The sequence below is a fragment of the Vicugna pacos genome, chromosome 28 (assembly GCF_048564905.1).
Source record: "Vicugna pacos chromosome 28, VicPac4, whole genome shotgun sequence".
NCBI classification, from domain to species: domain Eukaryota; kingdom Metazoa; phylum Chordata; class Mammalia; order Artiodactyla; family Camelidae; genus Vicugna; species Vicugna pacos.
This window is the reverse complement of record NC_133014.1, coordinates 12589033-12612084: the sequence shown is the minus strand read 5'-3', so window position 1 is coordinate 12612084 and position 23052 is coordinate 12589033. Positions and strand designations below refer to the sequence as shown.

Here is a 23052-nt window from a genome sequence, read left to right as displayed (position 1 = left end):
AAACTGCCCCCGACTTTACCCATTGGGATAAAGTCACTGTATGTATTAAAGTCCCAAGACTGCTGTATTTTGAAAGGATTTCGGATAATTAAACAATGCAAAAACTGAAAATCAAAGACTGTGGGTTAAAATGGATGGATGATCCCTGAGCTTCGGTTTCTAATCTTTTTCTAGGTTTGGGTTGCATAATCTCGAGAAATCTTGATTCACCAAGATACGTGGCTGCATTCTCACCTGTACAATGGGACAGGAACCAACAGGCAGGCACAGGCTGCATTCACACACCCCTCTGCAGGGTTCACAGGTGCACATGGCGGGGAGGCAGGGGAAGGACAGCTTTTGCTCCTGGATCCACACAACTCGAGCAAATCACTTTGAACATCTCATGCCACTCCCATCAGCAAAGGGTGCAGACCTCCACTACAGGGTACCTTCCTGTTTTCACTGGGTAGGCAGTGTCTCATTTCTATTTTAGGAATGTGAAATTTCACATACGATGTCAAAACCACAACAAACGTGCTGTTGAGACCATGTCGGCTATCTCCCCGTATCTTCTGTTATTTGTTTAGTTTGAACGAGCAACACTTCCACCCCCATCTCAGCCTGCGGTTCTCCAACCTGACCACGCACAAGAACCACTTACTGCTGCAGACTCCCAGACCTCGTCCCCTGAATGTCCCACCTGGTAGGAACAGGTGAGGACACCAAATGTGATTTTGAACAAGTTCCCCTGAGTTCTGTGGGTGCGGCCCTTTGAGAAACCCCGCTCTCCAGCCAGCTTCTCACCGTTGTAATTAACAACGGATTTTAGCCTAAAGATTTTCAGATCCTCCTACAAACTGCACAGAGTTATGAGGACGTGCCTTCCTGGATAAATAAAAGCGTTGCTCTTTAAATACATAGTCTACACTCTGCTAATTTTGACCACTTACCAACACGCACGCACTTCAGTGATTCTGAGGTGTGCTTTTTAAATTACGTCTAATCAACCGGTATTCCTCTAACGCGGAGAATACATCAGTATTATCATTCAATTGCCTGCTTTTTATATGTTTAAAAGTGTTAAAGGCAATTAACCTGAGCCCTTGGAATTCATAAACATTCTCCAAAACGAGAACACGCCTGGCAACTAGAGATGGTATTTCTAGAGATGGTATTTCTCCAAGGTTTTACCGGAATGAAGAAGTTATTAAGAGGGCAGTGACTCGTGCAGGGTCAAGTCCCGAGTCCCCTCCCCGCCCTTTGCACCCGCCTCCAGTTCCTCCGCACCATCCTTACCCTTATCCTTTGGTCTCTGTTCACAAGTCGCCTTCCTTGACCACCCTCTGTCACACAGCACTCCCACCCCGGGCCCCGTTACTTACTTTCTTGCTTTATTTTACCACAGACGCTCATTAGTACTGACACAAATTTGTCTACTGTCTGCTCTCCCCACTAAAATACAAAATTCCGAGAGGAGGGACTGTCGACTTTGTTCACTGCTGTAACCTCGGAAACTCAAACAGTGCCTAGCAGGAAAGAGACACTTAAATACTTACGGAATGAATGATCCAATGAATAAATGAATGCACTGATCAGCAGCCTGCACCCAGAGCCCCACAGAAAAGCTAAACCAAACCCAGCAAGGTCCTAACGAGAGGCAGACGTGAAGACTGGACCCTTCCAGGAGTCCAGACATCACTGGGCGTTTGTGACGTGTCTGGAGCACCTCTGGCACGTGCAAAACAGGGACGGGAATCCCTTTTCCAACAAGAATCACTGTGTATGTCTGCATGGTAAGGAAGGGAGATAAACAAACTCAAACAACTGTCCCCCCACCACCATGGGAAAATAAAAGAGCAACTGGGATCTGTTTTGTTTTTTAAGAGAAGAGGAAAGAGACATAATAATACTTAACTGTTTGGCTGTTGGCTGTTTCATGTTTCTGAGGCTGTTTGCTAACATGTAAGAAACAGGTTGGGTGATAATTAAGTTGCACGCTGCCTGGGGAGCCTCTCTTGCAGGGCAGCTGTCGGTTTAGTCTGAACCAGGCAAATGGGTAGCTTGGAGCTGGTTGATCAGATACCCCAGGACGCCCAGCAGGAGTGATGCCTTCTGGGACAGGAGCAGCAGTGACAGCAACACCAAATGGAAGAACCACCCGGTCAGGTGAAGCCACACTCTGGGAAATCAATCAATTGATTTCTGCAAAATCAATTGATTTCTGCAAAATCAATTCTGAAGAGAGCTCAGCACTGCCAGAAATGACTTCAGTACTGACCACGGAAAGGGAGCTACGTCGAGCCTTGGCTTCCAGTGCTAGACTGGCCGCAGCACCATGACCTGGAGGCTTTCGGGTTTTTAAGCTTTATTTTTTGACATGATCTCAAACGTAGAGAGACTGCAAGAGGAGCACAAAGAACCTACCCACCTGTTACCCACCCATCCCACTGGCATGGTCGCTCCATTGTACGATGCGCATACTGCTTTTTTAACCATTTGAAAGTAAACTGAAGACACAATGCCATTTACCCCTAAGTATTTTAGTATCTCCTAAAAACAAGGCCATTGTCAGACACAACCACAGCATGATGATAAAAATCAGGAAATTATAGTTGCTTTAATACTATTATCTAATCTAAAGACCTCAGACAAATTTCTTTAGCAGTCCTGATAATGGGCTTAGCACAAAAACAGGATCACATGTCCAGGATCACATGTGGCATTCAGCTGTCCTGTCTCTTCAGCATCCTTTAATCTGAAACAGTTCCTGTGTCCTTCATGACCTCGGCATTTTTTGAACAGAACAGGCCAGCTGTTTTGTAGAATGACCCTCCGTTGAGATTTGTCTGTTTCTACATGGTCAGATCCAAGTCCTACGTTTGGGGCAGGAATATCACAGAAGTGGTGCTGGCCTTTCTCGATGCATTTTCCCAGGAGGCACCTGCTGGTGCTTTGTCCCAGTGCCGGGTGATGGTTAAAGTTGTGTAAGGCAAGTTTATCTACTGTCAAGTTACTACTTTCCCTTGGTAATTAAACTTGATGGGAGATACTTAGAGACTAAGTAATTATCCTGTTCCTCATCCAACTCGTTTCAGCACTCAGGATAAGGATTAAGTTCTGTGTGAGGTCAAGCAAGGTCAAACTTCCAGAAAAAGCGAGGGCTGGTTGAAGCAGGTGAGCAGCAACTAGCACTGAGTCGCCTCTAACAGACTTAATTCAAATAACCCCAGGGAATGTCCACTCTTAGTCATTAAGGAAAAAACAAGACTCTAGATTTCCTTTGCAGAGCATCGGTGAGACCTCACGACTACAGTAGCCTCCCTTACGGTGAGCCACGTCTGCTGGAAGCTCAGCCCTTCAATTTACAAGGTGTCCAGCGGTGACACCCAGGCTCAGAGGGCTGACAGCTAGTCCCCCACACAGAGGCCCAGGTTTCCTGGGGCAATGCCGATGGGCTCAGCTGGGTGACTTCTGGTCCGTTGCAGCACGGTGCAGGGAGCTATACTTAAAAACAAAACTCCAGCTCTCCATTGCCTTATACAAGGCACAGCCAGGTTTAGGAACTTCGATTTGGCTTATTCAAGAAATACGTTTTTAAAAAATTCTGTTATCACATAACTTCAGACAGAACATGTTGAAGTCACACGCTGGTTGTTACACTACCACACAGTGACAGCCACTGCTAACGTTCTGGTCTGTGTTCCGTCTGCCTTTCCTCTTTGCACGTGTATATTTTATCAGGATTGGGATCATAGTATCTATACCAGCCTTCTTCAGGTTGGGTTCCACTGGAGATTAAGCCCTATGGAAGAGGATTTGAGACACTATTTTCTCAATTCTCCCAATGATGGTCTATAATTAGAATCACTCTGGAAGCAGAGGAGAGAAGTTCATTCGTAACATACAATGGTGGCCTTTGAGCATTAGGGCTTAATTCTCTTGAAGAGCCCCAGTCAAGGAAGGCTGGTCTGTGCTGTTGTGTAATTTGCTTTGTTCACCTAATAATCCTTTAAACAAACATTTAATAAGTACATACCAGGCACTGCGACTATCAAAAAACATAAGACAGCCTTTCTCTTGAAATGAAAAATCCAGCCAGGGAAAGCAAAAATACCTAAATACTCAACAAGCCAAATAACAGAGGAGCCGTAGGATACCTGGGGTGCCCTGGGCAAGGGACCACCAGCTCCACCAGATGAAATCAGGGAGGCCTCCCTGAGGAGGTGATGTGTAAATGGGTCCTTGAAGGATGGGCAAGAGCTCAGAGACAGAAAGAAGAGAGAGCAGGCATTCTGGGTGGAAGGAAGGGCATGCCAAGATGCTCAGAGAGGACTGCTGAGGCCAGGTGACAGGGAACATGGCGGAAAGTGGCAGAAGATGTGACAAAGAAGGAACCAGGCCCTCCAAACTGGACCGAGAGGAGGTGGCATCAGGCAACCTTCAGTGGTTCTCTTTTTGAGTGGGGAGGTAATTAGGTTTATTTATCTTTTTTTAGAGGAAGCACTGGAGATTGAACCCAGGACCTTGTGCACACTAAGCACGTGCTCTGTCACTTGAGCTATACCCTCCCCACCAAGTGGTTTGTAAGCAGGAAGGTGAAGAGCTCACACCAGTGGGGAGGCCGTGGGAGGGCGTGGTCAGGGGGCTGCTGTGACCACCACAGCCAGGGCTGATGGGGCAGCAGGGACAGCAAGAAGGAGGGAAGCTGACAATAGCTGTGGAAGAAGAAGGTGCCACAAAACTTGGTGACTGGGCTGCCAGGGGCTGTTCTTTTAGCACCAGCCAGTGGAGACCTGGCCTGCATAACAAATTCAAGCTGCTAATGGGGGAAAATTTCAAAAAAAGAAGCAAAGCAAAGCCTGCAAGAAGGCGCCATCAGCTGCCACCATCCCACCATCCTCTGAGATGATTTAACGGCTGAGGTAGGGGCATCTGTCAAAGAGGAGGAGGCCAGAGAAATGACAGGGCACTGGGGTTAACTGAGGAAGCTGCCTGTGCAACTGCCTGCCCTCCGTGGGCTCCTCCAAGCTCTAACAAAACTCCTTCCGTTGCAGCTCTCCGGTGGTGGGCCCTCACGTGACAGGTTACACACGTAGCACGCGCTACAGCAGAACACGTCTGCGGCACCCCCACGAGCGCCACAAATAAAGCGAAATCTAGAAGCCAGCTCTTTCATGGAAGATTTCCCCCTTAGCTAAAGGACATACGAGGAATTGGGCTGAAGAAATAGAACTTAATAGAAAGTGAAAGTCAGTAGAACTAACATTAACATGAAAGCAACTCTGGGACCCGACATAAACAAGCTCTAGCAAAGGGACCTTCCCCCAAACCGGAGGATAACGGGAAACACCAGGTATGAGATGATGGGAAAGTGTGTGAAAACTCTACAAGTAACCAAGACCCCACCCCCAAAAGAAAGGGTGAGGGTACGGGTTCTTAAGAAGTGGGATCATGAAGTGCCATCACCAAACAAGATCTTAGAAATATTCCTCGGGGAGCAGCTGGCTGGTGGATGAGGAAGGAAAGGTGAAGGATTTGCTGGGCAGCTTAGGCAATAATCTGGTACCGTGGTCCCTTGGTACCCAGAGAGGACTGGTTCCAGGACCCTCCTTGGATACCAAAATCCACATATGTTCAAATCCCTTATTAAATGGTGTAGTATTTGCGTATAACCTATGCACAACCTTCTGTATACTTTAAATCGTCTCTTGGTTACTTATAACACCTGCTACAATGTAAATGCTACGTCCATAGTTGCTGCCTTGCGGCAAATTCAAGTTTTGGTTTTTGGCACTTTCAGGAAATGCTCCTTTTGGAATACTTTTGATCTGCAGTTGGCTGATATGGAGGGCTGACTGTATTCCATAATCCTATTTGTCCTCTAGGAACAGAAGAACAAAACTAGTCATACAAAACCCCAAATCAGAAAGTGTTCATGACCCTAGAGAAGGAACTGAGGGGGACAGTGACAGGGAACAATCTGGAAGTAGACAGGCCCTGGCAGCTGAGAGACTGAAGGAGAACCGGCAATCACAGGAGACAAAGGAAAGTTGTGTTTGGGTCACTTCAAGCTCAGAACAAGTTAAGCACATTTGAATTCTTAAAACCGACAGCAGGTACTTCAGTCTGTAAGGGCCATGGTGGAAACACCCAATTTCTTTTACATCCCGATCACACACATCTGTTTTACTCTCTGCTCCAAGAATGTGAGAGCCAGCCCCTGGGCAGGCTCCCAAACAGGCGTACCATCACTCCTGTAACTGGGTTTTAATCAAGCATGGAGTAGGTGCCGGGGGATGGAGCAAGAAGCAATACAGACAGCCTCTTCTGCAGAAAGCTCTCTTCTCATTTTAAAAATCAGACAAGTAGCTCTATCACCAATGCAATTATTTTCCTCGTTTTTCTTTTTAACTTATTCTACATGGGACCTGAGGTCAGTGTTAGGAGATACATTTGGGGTACATCTGTGTATGTGGGTGTTTGGGAGGGGGCTTAGAAAAGGCTCCCGACCCCAGGAAGGAATGGGTAGGGATGGGGCGGGGGTGGTGGAGAGGCAGATAGCGCCTGAGCAGGGACAGCAGGCATTGAGGGGAGTGTCTGAAGGTCCCTACCAGCAGGGAACAACGGACCGCAGGGAACAATGAACAAGAGGCGGGGAAAGGAAGCAGGCCACGCCATGGTGGGCTGGAATATTATCCTAAGAGAAAAGAAGCAACAGTGGGGGAGGGGTGGATTTAAACTGGAATTGGATTTTGGAGAGACTTTTCTTGAGGCAAGACTGGAGATGGGGAAGTCCTTCTGTGAGGCAGGACCAGTGAGGAGGTTGCCATGGAGACCCAGCGAGTCATGATGGTGTGCCTGGGAGCGCAGGAACATGGACCAGGGAACACAGCCATGTCAGCTACTTCAGATAATCCAACCAGGAATTCAATAGGAGCCCTTCTGAGGGGTGGCGTGGGAATGCACTGTATCCCGCAAAGACAGGGATGCGTTTGCCTCATCCATCACCTCCAGGCCAGACGGCCTGAGTCTGAACCCCCACTGTCTCTGTACCACAGTTTCTGAGTTTCTTAACTTCTCTGAGCCTCAATATTCTCATTTGTAAAACGGGGATAATAATGGTCTCACACTCATATGGCTTTTGTGAAAACTTCATGAACTGATAGATAGAAGTGTCTAAAGCAGGTAAGGATAAAGTGAGTCTGCACAGTATTTATCCTCAGTTTTGTCCTGTCTCTGTTTTGGAGCATGTGGGTTTGTTTGGGCAGTGGGGTAGTATAAGAGTTTCACCAAGAGTCTACTCTCTCTGCCAACCACAAAACACTGTTAGGTTCCCATGACCCTCAATTCACTTGGCAAATAACTAAATCCCACCCGCTAACTCTGAATTGTCCCCTTTATCCAAATAGATCTCCTCAGCGTTTATAGGCTAGGATGCCACCAGCCACGTGCGGCTGCTGAGTGATTCAAACATGGCCAGACCAAACTGAGACGTGCTCTAACACAAGTGTAAGATGCACACCAGGCTTTGGAGACAGTATGACCACAAAATGTACAATAGCTTGCTAACAATTTTTATATTGATTTCATAATATATTGCACATAGTGGATTAACTAAAGTATGTTATTAAATTTAATTTACCTTTTTTTAAAAAAAAACTTCCTTCTGATTCCTTGGATCTATTTTAATTGCTATGTTCTTGATTTAGCCAATTAGCTCATTTAATTTTTGCCTATTTTCTTGTTAATAGGAGTAATTAAGACCACACATTTCCCTCTAAATAATGATTTAGTTACATCCCACAAGCTTTAAGTGTACAATTCATTCTACAAGTTTTGATATATATTTCATTGTTACTAGTTCTTAATCATTCAAATCTAAATATTTCCTTTTTCAAATATTTTTAATTGAAGTATAGTCAGTTTCCAATGCTGTGTCAATTTCTGGTGACAGCCCAATGCTCCAGTCATAGATGAACATATATACATTCATTTTCATATTCTTCTTCACCCTAAGTTACAAGATACTGAATATAGTTCTCTGTGCTACATAGTATAAACTTGTTGGTTATCTTATATATATATATTAGTCAGTATCTGTAAATCTCAAACTCCCAATTTACCCCTTCCCACCCCCATCCCCACTGAGTAACCATAAGTTTGTTTTCTATGAGTCTGTTTTTGTTCTGTAAATAAATTTGTCTTTTTTGTAAGCAAATCTAAATTTTTCTAATTCAAATTTTCAAATATGTTTTTTTAATTATATTTTTTAATTGATACATGATTTAACTTCATTATGTTCAGAGAACTTGGGTTATATGGCACTGATTATTTTAAACATGTTAGGACTTACTTATGACCTGGTGTATGCTCAATTTTTGTAAAAGTATAATCTTCACTTGCTGGAACTATATTTTCTATTTAATCAGTTTGATCAAATGTGTTAACTGTGCTGTTTGTTGGATCAATCCCTTATTGGTTTTTAGTTAGCTTGTTTTGTCAGTTACTGAAAGAGGTATGCTAAAATCTCTCACTATGCTGGCAGATTTGTCAACTTTTTTTTGTCATTCTGTCACTTTTTACTTTATACAGTTTGAAGTTGTATTATTAGGCACATCGGAGTTCAGAAGTTTTTAATCTTCCTGGGAAACTGAAACACTGATCCATCTGTTTCCTTTTAACCTTTAAAATGTAGCTACTAGAAAAATTTAAATTATATATATGGCTTGGCTTATATTTCCACTGGACAGAGACGGCCCAGAAGAAGAATAAGCAAGAAGCCTGAACCAAAATCCTGGGGGACTAAGGACTTGATTGCAGAAAATGACAAGCAAAGAGAAGAGGGTGTCAGTGGCCTTGTAAAAGTACCGCAACTCTCTCCTCCTCTCTTGCTGCTGGGATCTAGATTAGAAATGAGAACAAGAGGTTTGTGAAAAGCAGAAAGGAGGTGAAGAACGAGGCAGAAGAGAAAGAAAAAGGAGAAGCTGAGGAGAGAAGAAGGCTGTGGAAGAAGGAACTCTGCATAACAGGAAAACCGCTCCTGCTCTGAACCCAATACATAGAAGTCTTTAAATATAACAATGAGCCCCAGCCTCAAAGACAGCCTTCATGTTCAAAACACAGACCTACTATTCCATCAAAGAAGACCTTTTTTCAAATTTGCTATTTGTATCAATGTTTCTCTCTTTAAGTTAATCAAATCATATCCCATGATACTGAACCATTCATTCCAGATATTAAAAACTTGAAAGGGGGAAGAATTCATGGCTGTTTAAGAGCTGGTGAACCATCCAATAAATTAATGCTGGATATTTTTCCGCAAACATGTCTTGTATGGTCTCGAAAGACCAAACAAGAAATAGGTCCTTCTTCTAGGACACACCAGAATTCTTATGTAGAAATCCACAGGTACAGGGAAGGCAAGCCACATAAGCAAAAACAAAGTAGAGAAAGTGCGACGTTAGGAAACCTAAGCGAGGAGAGGTCCCAGGAGTGTTTGCAGCAGTTTGGCCAGAGACACCATCCCCTCACCACAATGGCTCATGAAACCAAAGGGCTCCCCACAGCTCAGCCTGTCCCTGGGATCAGGGGATGACTTCACATGCTGAGAACACACAGGGCACAGCCAAGCACAGACTGACCGCGGCTCCTGGTACAACTCCTGCCTCAGTCTCCTCCACTGAGAGTCAATGTCACAATCATCAGCTGGTAGCGAAGAACTACCAATGCAGTTATTCCAAAACTGGAATGAAATAGCTCTGCCTGTGGTTCCCAAAGCTGAGTACACACGCTGGATTCCGTGACCCAGGAACCACTCCCTTCCATAGACCCCCATCAGAAATGCGTACGCATGGACATCAAAGACAGATGCAAAAACAGTCATCAAATGGCCATCAACAGGGCACACACAAATATACGGTATATAATCCACGCAACTGGCCAAATCAGCAACGAGAGTGAGCACCTTACAAGGGCAGGCGTGAAGCTCAGAAACTCAATTCATAAGGAAAGAAGATGGACAGTGCAGGACACCACTTAGGAAGCCAGCGGGGGTTATCTTTGAGGAGGTAGGGACAAGAAGGGAGCCTTCTGCTTCTTGATCTGAGGGCATGGTATGCTGAGTGTGGAAAATGTGCTGAACAGCACACTTACGGTGTGCCTGCTTTTCTAGCATGTATGCTGTACTTAGGGAAAAAAGAAAAAGAGACAGCTCTCCAGGCAGGACAAGCCTGGCAGCGTCCTCGTACCCACCCTAACCTCGTTTTTTCCTGCTCCCTGATACATCTTCCTCACTCCGTCTCTGCCCGTGTGCTTAAGCTGGTCTCTCTCCGGAGAGCCCATGTGTCACCGCCACATTCATGGCTTCCTCCCACACCAGGCCAGTGATTCACCCACTTTCGGATGCCTCCACTAACCTACACCACGCATATCCATCCGGCCCTTGCTTCTCCTTCCTCAGCTGTTAGGGAGTTCGTACCATCATTAATGTGCGCATAAACCCAGTTGCTTTAATTCTGCCAAGGCTTCCCAGCTAGACCAAAAACAGAGATTGCCCTCTGGGAGTGATCTCAATACGTCTCCACGGTCAGCTCCGATTAAATCGATTAAATTGCTCCTTGGGAGCCAGAAAGGTGTGGAAAGTGAGCCTTAACTGTTCTTCCGAACACTCCCGCCTGTCCCCAGCACCTGGATGGACGCCCACAGAGGACCTGGAACCTTTTTTATTGCCCGTCCACCTTCCAAGAGATTCCTGCCAAACAGTCTTGTTGGAGAAGGCAGGGAAGGACCAGAGGAGGCACATCAAAGAACAAAGGGCTTGTTCTTATTCCACCTTGAATATAGTTTTAAAACCAATACTAATCTATTTTTATTGTATGGGACAATTTAGCAGTTTGTGCCAAAATTATAAGCATTTCCAAATAAGGCAGTCATAAAAGCTCATTTTTAGAATTTGGGTGTTTCAGTCCTCTCCCTCGCTCTTCCATAAACACCTTCCTGTCTTCCCACCCATTTCTTTTCTTGCCTGGAGGAACAAAGCAAGGTTCATTTCATCTTACAGGACCAGCAGCACTTGAACAATGGACAGACATGCAAAAAAGTCCCTGACATTCTGATGCCTGGACTCTCCTAGTTCACATTAGTCTCTCCTCGTCCAAGCACAGGCTGGACTTTAGGTGATCCTTGGCTCCACGACTAGAAATGTAAGCTATTCTTCTAAACTGTCTAGCATTCAAGATTATACAAGTGAAACCCCAATCTATCCTGGCCGTTTTTCAGTCTGCGCCCCTTCACTCAGCAGCCGTGGATTCCTCTTCAAGTTTCAGGACTCATCCTTCTGTGGAAGAGGATTACTGGTCATCAGCCCAGAGGAGGGCTCGGTTTAACACCAGAGGGCAGGAGATACGTCTGCTTCCTCTTTGTAATCCCAGCACTCAGCACAGAGCTTGGCCCAATGGGCAGGCAACACAAGGGTGCCAGATACAGCCCAGCAGGTAAAACCATTTTCCCCTTTAAAGGACCGATACCTACTTAAGCAAAGGCCACATACATGAATTAAGACACGAGGACGTAAAATTTGTCTTTCAAGTCAGCTAGTGATTCTGCAGGACCCTCTTCACTGGTAAACGCATTCTGCAGTTAGAGCCACTGAACCAGGGGCCTAAAAGGGTCCTCGGCCATCAGTAGGTCAAGCCTCCCTGTGCAGACCAGGAGACAGAGCCCCACAGGGGAATCAGTGTCAGCCAAAGTCACCCGCCTCTTCCTATTCACTTGCTCCCCGAGGCAGCTCTCCGAAAACCTTGCCTTATTTACATCCCAAAGGCGCAAATGAATGCCTGCCCACGTCAAGGCACTGCTTACAATTCAGGAGAAACTAAAAGTCACCAAAACTTGTCTCTTCCGCAGGGCTGGCCGCAGAGAGCGGGCAGGGAAGGTCAAGGGCGAATTTCTATCTGCAGACACCGCACATCACGCCTTCCCGATGGGCGCAAAGGCAGTTTCGGGATCTGCTAGCCACCCCGCAAAAAGTCCCCAATCCTGTCCCAGGGAAATGAATTAAGTCGGCTCTCCTGGCTCGGAAGCTTCCAGCAATGAATTAAAACCCAAGCCGCTGCGGCAGGCTGAGGGGAAAGGGCCGCTGCGGCTGGACCCCACATGCCGGCCGTTCACCCCTCCGCCTCCGCCTCCACCGTGTCTACACTTGCCCGGGCCGCGGCGTCCCCCGCCAGTCCACTCGGCGCGAGGCCACCGCTCTCCGCCGGCGACCCCGCGAGGCGCATCTTGGGGAGCCGAGCCCTGGCCGCGGCCCGCGGGGGCTGGGGCGGAGCCGCCGGGCCCAGCCACGCGGGGGCAGGGACGGATCGCCGCCGCCGCCGCCCCCGGCCCGCGGGCCCGGCTTAGCCAAGGAGGGGGCTGCGCCACGTACCTCGGCCGGCAGGTGCCGCCGCCGCCGCCGCCGCCTCGGGTCGCGGCTGCAGGGGCCGCCGCTCGGCGCCGCCCGCCGCCTTCGTCCGCATACTAGGGAGGGGGCGCCGCGCTCGCGCCCATTCAGTCCGGGACCGTCCGCTCCCCGGCGCGGATGCGGAGGAGGGGCGTGGGCGGGGCCTGGCGTCACGGGGACACGAGAGACCAATCGGAGCGCGCGAGGGCTCCCGCTGCGGCCCCGCTCCCTGGACGCGCAGCCTCCACCCCGCGGGGTTAGGGGAGCCGGGCGCCCTCAGCCGGACGGCCGGGCCGGGGTCCCGGGCACCCACTGCCCCCGGGAGCTCTGCGTGCGGTTGGATGGTGGAAGGAACAAAAGATGTATTTAGGCTCTCTGTAGGCTTTTTACTGCGCAGAGGACTCGTCGATGCGGAGCCGCTGAATGAACGGGCTTTACGTAGTCACGTGCTTTATTCTCAAGGAAGAACCCCCCCAGGCGACGCTGTTTCGGTGTTCCCAGAGGCCTCGAGACCAGCACAGGGGCAGCCTAAGTGTGTCTGGGATTTGCAGAACAGCCTATGTTGTTCCACGTGTCAGAGAAAAGCGAGACAGCACTAATTGCATAGACAGGTAATTGAGACCCAGAGAGCAGTTACCCTGCATCACTGGAGCACTGAGTGGAGCCAGGATCAGAACCTGCGCTTGGAGCGCCTTCTTCCATACCTCCTGAGTCCCCCGTGATTCCGGAGAGAAAATGTCACACAGTTTTTAAAAGCATGAATATTAGTGAATCCCAGAATTCAGGAATGAAAAAAGAGTTGAAAGCACAGATACGCTATTTCTTTAACACAGCTGAGTGTGTCTGATTTACCTGCGACATTCCTGCGCCGTTGGACTTGTTGACTCTTCAGTGAAGTTGGTCTGCTCCCAGAATGTCCTTCCGGGTTGACGAATACAGAGCATCGCAGCCATGTGCCTGTGATGTCCGTTCCCTTTCCAATTTGAAAAGGAAAATCCTAGACACTGAGCAAAATATATTCGCATAAACCGACAGTCTTGTCACTTTTTTTGCAACATCTTCACAGGGTTTGCAAACAAGTTTTGACGTTGTCTATGTTCTTCTCCCCGTGAAGGCAGGGGTGCTGGGGGAAAAAAATGTGGTGTCTGGGTAACAAAGATCAGAGGGGAGGTCCTGGAAAGGAAAGGGTGGAAGGACTCTGCCTTCACACCTCCCAAAGGGATCTTGCCACAAAAAAATGTTTCTGGATTATTCTAAGGTGAGGACACCTAAGCATTTTGAAACTATTGGAGGAAACGCTGTCACCAGAAGATCTAAATCCAGTGTATTGGCCAAGGCTGGCCAGCAGAGCAGCGGCTGGCTCAGTGGGATCAGTGACAGCTGAGGACCTCACACCCCCTCTCTCGGAGACCACCCCGAGACCTGCCTGCTTGATCAGCTAGTCTTTGCTTGCCTCAGCTCTTCTTCGCCTTTTCTCCCAGTTACTCCTTGTCCATAAAGCCAGGCCTTATTTGAAAGTATTTATTTAGAACAGAAACAGTTAAACTTCCAGTTACTCCACCACTAGCAGAACCATGGTGAGACCTGAGCACCACCATCTTCCTCTCCTGAGCAGGGACCCCATCCATCCACCGCCACACTTAAGCCGGCCCAGAGACAGGCAAAGCCCAGACACCCTTTATGGCTGGTGTGGGGGTCAGCGGTGTCCTGGCTTGGAAGAGTGGGTGTAAGGTAGGAGTGAGGAAGAGAGGGAGCTTGAAGCTGCCTCCGAGCCTAACAGGACAGCTGTTACACTCACCCTGCCCACAACCTCACTCACATTTGGTAACGAGAGAGGCTGACTTATGCTCATTACTTTGGTCATTCTCATAGCAGGCATTGTGGTTGTCCCCAACATCCATCCCAGTTCCCTGCTCTGGGATGTAACTCAAGGTTTAAGTAAGTCTCCACCGCTCTTAGCTCTATGACTGGGCTCTGATTGGTCTAAGTCAGTGGTTCTTAAAGTATGGTCTGAAGACCCCTGGGGGGGGTGTCCCTGAGGACCTTTCAGAGAATCTCTGGAGTCAAAATTACTTCATTATAATATGAGACATTATTTACTTTTCTCACTGATGGTGCCAAAAGCAAAAGTGTGCAAACGATGTGCTGATGCTTTCCCAAATCAAGGGAATGGCACCCGACTGTGCTAGTGTTTGCACCACCGCAAACTCATGGTGGAAAAAAATGCATTTAAGAATGTTTCTGATGGAGCAGCAAAAATGTGATTAACTAATTAAAATCTCAACCCCTAAGATTTTAAAATCTTTCCAAAAAATTTTATATGACAAAATTGAAACTGCACGTAAAATACTCTTGCTGCAAGCCAAAATATGATGGTTGTCTAAGGAGAAGCACTCATGCAATCATTTGAGTTGTAAGCTGAGCTAGCTGGTTGTTTTTGTTTGTTTGTTTTTGTGGAATACCATTTTTACTTGAGAAAACAACTGACAAATTGTGGTTATTTCAACCTGGGTATTTGGTAGACGTTTTCTTGAAAATGAACCAAGTGAGCTTGTCTCTTCAAGGAAAACAATCGACTATTTGTTACTAATGATGACCAATTTCAACTTTCTTGGAATTTTGGAAGCTTGCATTGCCACCAGCTTGACAGCTTCTCAATATTTAAGGACTTTTCTGATCAGCTCAGTGGTGATATAAATGAATGTGATTTTTGGAAGTTGGGTAATGTGTTGTGTGCCAACATTTGGAAGACCTGCATTTACTCAATGAACCAAAATTTCCAAGTGGCTGATGCATGATGTTACAAAATCATACATGAATAAAAGATCCATTTTAAATGCAAGGCAGACAATGGATATTAATTTAACAATATGAAAAGTTTATAGGTAAGGTTTCAGATTCCACAGTGCAACAAGCTTTTAAGAAATCACCTCTTGTAGAGTTTTGGTGTAGTATCAAAGAATATCCACAATTAAGCTAAAAGACTATGAAAACACTACTCTCTTTTCCAATTACATACCAATGTGAAGCAGATTTTCTTCATATTCTTTAACTAAAACAATTTGCAACAGATTGCATGCAGAAGCAGATATGAAAATCCAGCTGTCTTCTGTTAAGCCAGACTTAAAGAGACTTGCAAATATGTTATTTTTAAAAAAGCCATTATTCTCACCATCTTTTTGTTTTGGAAAACATAGGCTTTTTTGGTCAACATGTTATGTTAACATGTAATTTTATTTTTTTAATGAATTATTGTATTATTTTTAATAAATTTAATTTTTTTCTTCCAGTTTTATTGAGATACACTTGACACACAGCACTGTATAAATTCATGATGTACAACATAATGATCTGACTTACATACATCATGAAATGATTTTCTCAGTGAGGTTAGTTAGCATCCATCATCTCATACAGATATAAAATTAGATTATAGATAAGAAATAGAAAAAATTAGATTATACATAAGAAATAGAAAAAAAGTGTTCCCTCATGATGAGAATTTTCAGGATTTATTCCCTTAACAATGCTCATATATAACGTACAGCATTGTTGATTATATTTATCATGTTGTACATTACATTCCTGGCACTTATTTTACAACTGCAAGTTTGCACCTTTTGACTTCCTCCATCCAATTCCCCTCTCTCCATCCTCCACCTTTGGTAGCCACAAATCTGGTCTCTTTTTCTATGAGTTTGTTTGTTTTTAAGTATAATGAACCTACAATACTGTTACACAACATAGTGGTTTGGTATTTCTATACATTTCAAAATGATCACCATGGTAAGTCCTATTATAATCTGTCCCAAAGCCATCACATAATTATTGACTATATTCCCTATACGGTACGTTTCATACTGGTGACTCCTTTATTTTGCAACTGGAAATTTGTATCTCTTAATCACCCTGACCTATTTCCTTCCTCCCTCAATGTTTTCCCCTCTGACAGCCACCAGTTTTTTCTCTGTATATGTAACCCTGTTTCTGTTTTGTTATGTTTGCTCCTTTGTTTTGTTTTTTAGATTCCACATGTAAGTGCCATATATGTGTCTTACGTCCTTTACCTATTCATGTATTGATGGAGCACTTAAGTTGCTTCCATATCTTGGCTATTGTAGATAATGCTTCAGTGAACATAGAGGTGCATATATCTTTTAGAATTAATGTTTTCACTTTATTCGTGTGAACACCAAGGAGTGGAATTGCTAGCACATGATAGTTCCATTTTTAGTTTTCTGAGGCATCTCCATACTGTTTTCCATAGTGTCTGGACCAATTTACAGTCTCACCAACAGTGCACGAGGGTGCCCTTTTCTCCAGATCCTCGTTCACACCTATGATTTGTTGTCTTTTTTGATGCCAGCCTTTCTGGCACGTGTGATGTGATACCTCATTGAGGTTTTGATCTGCATTTCCCGGATAATTAGTGAGACTGAGCATCTTTTCATGTTCCCTTTGGCCATCTGTATGTCTTCTTTGGAAAAATGTCTATTCAGATCCTCTGCCCACTTTTTAATTGGATTATTTGTCTTCTTGATGTTGATTTGTCTGTGTATAGTTTGGATGTTAACCCCTTATTGACTGTATCATTTGCAAGTATCTCCTCCCTTCCAGTAGGTGACCTTTTTGTTTTCTTGGTACTTTCCTTCACCATGCGCAAGCTTTTTAGTTTGCACTAGTCCCATGCATTTGTTTTTGCTTTTGTTTCCCTTGCCTGAGGAGACATATCCCCCCAAAACGTTACTAAGACTGATGTCAGAGAGTATTCTGCCTAGATTTTCTTCTAGGTGTTTTATGGTTTTAGGTCTTACATTTAAATCTTTAATCCTTCTTACCTCTATATGTTCCAGTTTTATGAATTCCACTGTGGGTAAGCTAGCCAGCTTCAGGTGCCCCAGTTGATACACTATGTACTGTTCGGGCATATTTTTCCCCACAGTAGGTGCTAAGGCCTCAGGATAATATCCCTTCTAGGGCTTACTCCTTCAGCCATCATCATTGCAACACAAAATAGTTTCTAAAGTGAAGTTGGAAGGAGGAAGGAAACCTAGCACAGCTGAGTAGCATCGAAAGTGCCATCAACAATTTTGAGGGCAATAAGGACCAGTGGCATCTGATCTTGAATAGCAAGGTTATAGCGTATTTTTATTTTCTTTTGCTTTTATGTTTTCCCAAATTGGACAACATGTGCATGTACTGCTGATACATTAAGAAAAAAATAGTACTATACTATCATTTTTTTAATACCCCACTGAATGCAGGCTTCGGCTTAGAGAGCAGGTTGGGATTGGAGAGCAGATTGCTCTTATGGTGAGAGAGCTCTTGGGCTACAATTGCTAGCAGGGAAGAAAGAAGATCTGTAAGGTATACAGATGGGCCCAGTAAATAAACTTCCTTTCATGTCTAGCTTTGCCAAGAGCCAACTTCAAAGAATCAAGGGGAGGAACAACATCACCAAGGGTTAAGGAATCGTTAATTATGCTTTAAGCAAACTGGCTGGAGTATTTGCAGTTAAAAAACAGAGAGAGAGAGTAAGACCAGTGTGAAGATTATGTAAACACTGGAAAAGGCTTCAGATGTAACATTAAGTGAAAACAAAAAAAAGAGGATACAGATTGGATGCAAATTTCCAGTACATGGTCAAAAACTGGAAGAGAACTTGGAAGAAGAAACCAGTTGTGGTGTTAGGGTGGTGGGACCATGAGTCATCTTTTCTTCCCTTTTAAGAAATGTACTTCCATGTTGCTAAATGTTGTTTTTTACAATAAATAAAAATGCAGGGAGTCCTTGGTTCAAATTACCACGGTCTCAGAGGCTTCTCCAGATGGCCTGTTTCTTTTCGCCTGCCAAATTGTTCTCATCTGACACCAAGACAGACGTTCTGCCTTCCCCAGGGCCTGGCATCTTTGGAGCTGTTAGGGGTGACGCTGATGTGACTATTTTGTAAGTGGCCGGAAGGAAAGGAGAGAAGGAAGTTGTAGCAGCTGAGACTAAGGATGTGTGTGAGGTGGGGGGTCGGGAATTCCTCGCCCTGCACCACCACCATCACCACCTCATGGGGGTTCCGGCCCAGGCACTGCCTTTGTCTTTTCCTCCTGGTGGGCTTCACCTTCTGTTTGACTCCCACCCCGGTCCTCCTGAGGTGCTGTGTCTCCCTCAGTCCCCAGGGGCCGGAGCACAGCTGTAGCCAACAGAACACATACCCCATCTGCTGCCCCGAAGCACAGAGGAAGTCGATCCCTTGAGGTTTTTGTAGGAATGTTCCCTGAGAGCAATCAAGGGAGGGAAAGAGATGTTACAAAAGCATCAGGGGCGGCTATCAATGGACAAAGGACGGCTCAGATTAAGGACACAGTTCTGCACAGACTGCATCCTTTAAAAGGACACATCTTCACACACATAGATTCAGGCACGTCTGCAGGCTCTCATTCCATCCATCCTCCAACTCGTATATTCATTGCACAAACATTTGCCAAGTGCTTATTCTGTGCCAGGTGTTATGCTAATCAAGGAGTTGGCCAGGGCTGCAATTCTCACGTGAGCTCCGGATTCTTACTCAGGCTCACTGGTCTGGGCAGAATTTATTTCCTTGCAGTTACAGGATTGAGGTCTACGTGTTCTTTTGCTAGCTGTCGGCCGAGGACCACCCTCGGCTCCTAGAGGCTGCCCATAGGAAGTTCGCGACGCGGATGTTTGCTTTCTCCTGGGCCAGCCAGAGCATAGCTCCATGGCATTCCCTTCTGCTACCTGTTGGACGAAAAAGTCTCTGCTTTTAAAAACCTCATGTGATTAATGCAGGCCCATGCAGAAAAAAAATCTCCTTATGTTAAGATCAACTGATTTGGGATGTTAATAACATCTGGGAAAATCTGTTCATAGCAACACCAAGGTTACTGTTTGATTGAATAACCAGGAGAAAGTGTGCATGCACAGGAGGCTAGAGATCTGGGGAGCCGTCTTAGAATTCTGCCTCCCACAGTCAGATTTAGCCAATGCAGAAGATGAGGAAATTTGATGAGCAAAGGATTCCGAGAGACTATTGGAAAATGAAGATAGGAAAGTCAGTGTTGTGTTTCCAGCAACACAGCAGACTAGGATCTGGAGAAATCTGCCAAGTCAAAAATCCCTAAGACGCTGGGGAAACTATTAAAAGCATGTTTTTAGATAAACAACAAGTTTCTACTGTCTGGCAAAGGGGACTCTATTCACTACCTTGTAAAGCCTATAATGAAAAATAATATGAAAAGCGATAGTTACATATGTACAACTGAATCACTATGCTGTACACCAGAAATTAATACAACACTGTAAATCAACTATACTTCCCCTTTTTTTTAAAGGCTGTGTTTGCAGGAAGGCTGAATTGCCTCTCTGAGATGGAAACAATGAAAAAGGCTGAATACAGAGAGATGAGCAGGAACAGAGTTTGTCTTGGAGCCATCTGTTCATTCTGGCCAACTGGATTGTAGATGAGAGACAAAACCTAGGCGGAAGCAGAATGTGAGCTTAGATTGGAGAGCCTTATGGGTACCCAGAACCCTCAAAGGGTGGATATTTCAGTGGGTGTAGTCGGATCTTGCTCCCCAAGGGGAAGGGTGGGATCCCCACCATAGATAATTACTTGCCTTGAGATACCTAATTTTAGTTCAGATTGGATTCAAAATAAAGAGACAGTCTTCCCCTGAGAATTCCCAACCAAAAGTCTGTACTCATGTAGGTTTGGCACTGGACTTCGTGTCACTTTTGGAACCTAAAACCTTTTAAAGTGGTCCTCGGTTGGTAGTTCTCCCAGACGCCTGTAAGAAATAAATCACCTCTAGAGACGTGCATTTTGGACCCAAGCTTAAGACAGTTCCCACAACATTCCTCCAACCATCAGGGACACGTCATCTCTGCTTATCCCAGAGGGGCAATTCATCCTTTGTGGCCATTTGACTAGGGTCAACAAGGACAAATCACAGCTTTTCCATTTTCTATACACTTGAAATTTAAAAATTTTACTGAAATATCAGAGACCAACCAAGAAGTTCAAAAATCACAACCTTACAGTTCAATGAATTTATGTCTCAGTGAAAGTACCACATCACAAAACAGAATGTTGCCTATATTCCGAAAGCCTGGGCACGTCGCCTTCCGGTCGCCATCTCTACCCTCCTCCCTGCGATGGCAGTGCCTCTTCTGATTTCTGCCACGTAGATTTGTTTAGTCTGTTTTGAATGCTACACAGAAGAAATCCCACCGTGTGGACTCGGTGTGTCTGGTTCCTTTCACTCAGTGTTGGGTTGGTGTGTTTCATCTATGATGCCGCATGCAGCTTAAATTTGTTCATTTTCATTGCTGCCTGGTATGTGGATATATCACAATTATTTTATCATCTTGATTGACGTTTGGGTTGGAGTGACTAGGAGTCCCGTGGTCAGATCACCTATCACTCATGATCATAACATTTTACTGAAACTAGGTGAACTGAGATAGCTCTTGCACTCATCCTAGCTACGTGTCGACACTTAGAAACTCAAAGAGAGTCAGAGATGGAAGAAATCTTATACATCATCCAGCCCAGAATTTCACAAACTTCAGTGGTACAAATGCCACCTGTGGGATTTTTGCCGTATTCTCATACCACCATATTATCACTTAGTATTTTTCTTTCAATTGTCTAACTTGGTGTCATTTAAAGATCTTGTTCAGCCTTCTTCTGAGCAATGACAGCTGAGAGCTGAGAGCTTTGATGTGCTGGCTGTATTCTTTCCATGACACGTTAAAACAAACACAGGAGACTTGCAAAGGTTAACTACTCTATATAAAAATAGCTAAACAAGTTTCTTCTGTGTAGATATTCAATATCTTGTAATAACCTTTTACGAAAAAGAATATGAAAAAGAATATATATATACATGACTGGGACATTGTTCTGTACACCGGAAATTGACACATGGTAATGGACTAAACTTCAATTATAAATACATAAATAAATAAGTAAATAAAATAAACATGTAACTATTTAAATAAATGTGTCATCCTGCTACCCCATGTGAGGTACTCTGTGCCTCCTCCGCCCTGCTCTGTCTGGGAAGCTGGCCTCTGCAGACAGCCTCAGCCAGCTCCCTTGCCCTCTGGCTTTTGTGTGTGTTCAGCTGAGAGGTGCTGGGTGGGGGGTAGCTAGAGGTCAAGGCATCGATGCCCCTGGCCTCTGCCCTGCCCTACCGCAGGTGGCAGTGGCCACATTCTCCGTCGAAGGGCTGCAGGTCTGGTCAGGCAGACCCTCACTCACAGCTCATAGTTTCATCTTCTTAGCCCCTTGTGATGAGAGAAACAACTTTTGTTTTTCTGAGTTGCTGCCTAGGCATTTTACAGTATGATACCTTGCTCACACCCAACATCCTGGCACTTAGGTGCGGACTTGAGTTTAGGATGCCCGCCCTGAGTTCCTGTTTTACGGGGCAGCTTTAAAATAACCAATTAAAGCTAAGTCCTGGAAAAGGTAATACCTCCACCCCAACCATCTTATAAGCCATAGGGGCTTGCTCCTGCTCTGTCTCTCTTGCTTGTTCATGACCTGGGATGGAGAACTGCCCTCCACCCCCCTGCCCTGGCTCATTGCTCCCTACCCCTCCCTTTCCCCAGCTTCTAGAATCTTCTAAGTAATGAATCTTGTGACTGTACTTCCTTTGTGTGGGTGTATTGAAATTATGCCTTCAATCAACATGACCCCATAAGTTTCACTTCATCTGAGTGGGAGCTTGTGCCAGGCCCCCGTGTGAGTGGCTTGTGCCTCATCCAGCAGGTCACAATCTGCATATTCTTAAATTCGGTGCACCAGCTCCGGCTTCTCAGCACATCCCTTCGGGTCAAGGGGTGATAATGGCTTCCAGATTTCACAGGTCCCTGGCATTTTATCATTTCCTGTTGCTCCTTTTATTGTGCCCTTCCCTTTGCAAACAGTCCCTTCAGCTTCCCCCTTTCACGGGGTTGTCTGCTTCCTGCTAGGAGGAATGTGATGGCAAACATCCCCAACGCCAGGCATCTATTCCTTACACCTGTCCAGGTGCCAGCTGATACCCGGGAAGGACCCCGCTTCTCCAAGGTCCCCCAGCGGTGCGTGCCAGAGCTAGGAATGGTCTCCTGATTCAATGCGTCTCTCATTGTAGCTGTTACTCCTTGAGGGAGAAACTGGTCAGTTCTGAGAGCAACGCCCAAGTGTTCAATATTGCAAGTCCCCTGACCTAGTCTGTTGTTGGCTGGGCCCCAGCCCTAACTGGGTGACTCACTTCTTCCCACCACTAACCCAGCACATCTGCCACGCGTCTGCCTTCTGAGAGCACTTGCCTTTTCTGAGATATACTTGTACTCGGCCTCTCTCCTTTGATCATGAATCTTTCCCAGGAAAGGCTCAAGGGCCTGACCCAATCATCTCTTCCCCTGTAAGCCCGCGGCCTCACTTTTCTCCTCTACCCGGAAATAATCATTGCCTCCCCTGGTCCTCCATAACTCTCACTTGGCACTGGCCCGAATGGTGACTAGCTGTGCACGTGTTTTCCTGACGACACTGTGGCTACTTCTGTGAATGATCGCGCTGGAGTCCTCTTTCAGACTGAGGTAAGCCCTTCACTGTGCTGTGATGACTT

General features: G+C 45.7%; 1 protein-coding gene across 1 annotated transcript in view; it reads right to left on the bottom strand.

Annotated features, from left to right (window-relative positions):
• ST3GAL5 (ST3 beta-galactoside alpha-2,3-sialyltransferase 5) overlaps positions 1–12559 on the bottom strand; it is a 35295-nt gene extending 22736 nt beyond the window's left edge. The window contains exon 1 of the mRNA XM_072951525.1: positions 12407–12559. Within this exon, the coding sequence (XP_072807626.1) occupies positions 12407–12497 (91 nt within the window). The 5' untranslated portion in view covers positions 12498–12559. The remainder of the gene's footprint in view (positions 1–12406) is intronic.
• Between the last annotated feature and the right edge of the window lie 10493 nt (positions 12560–23052).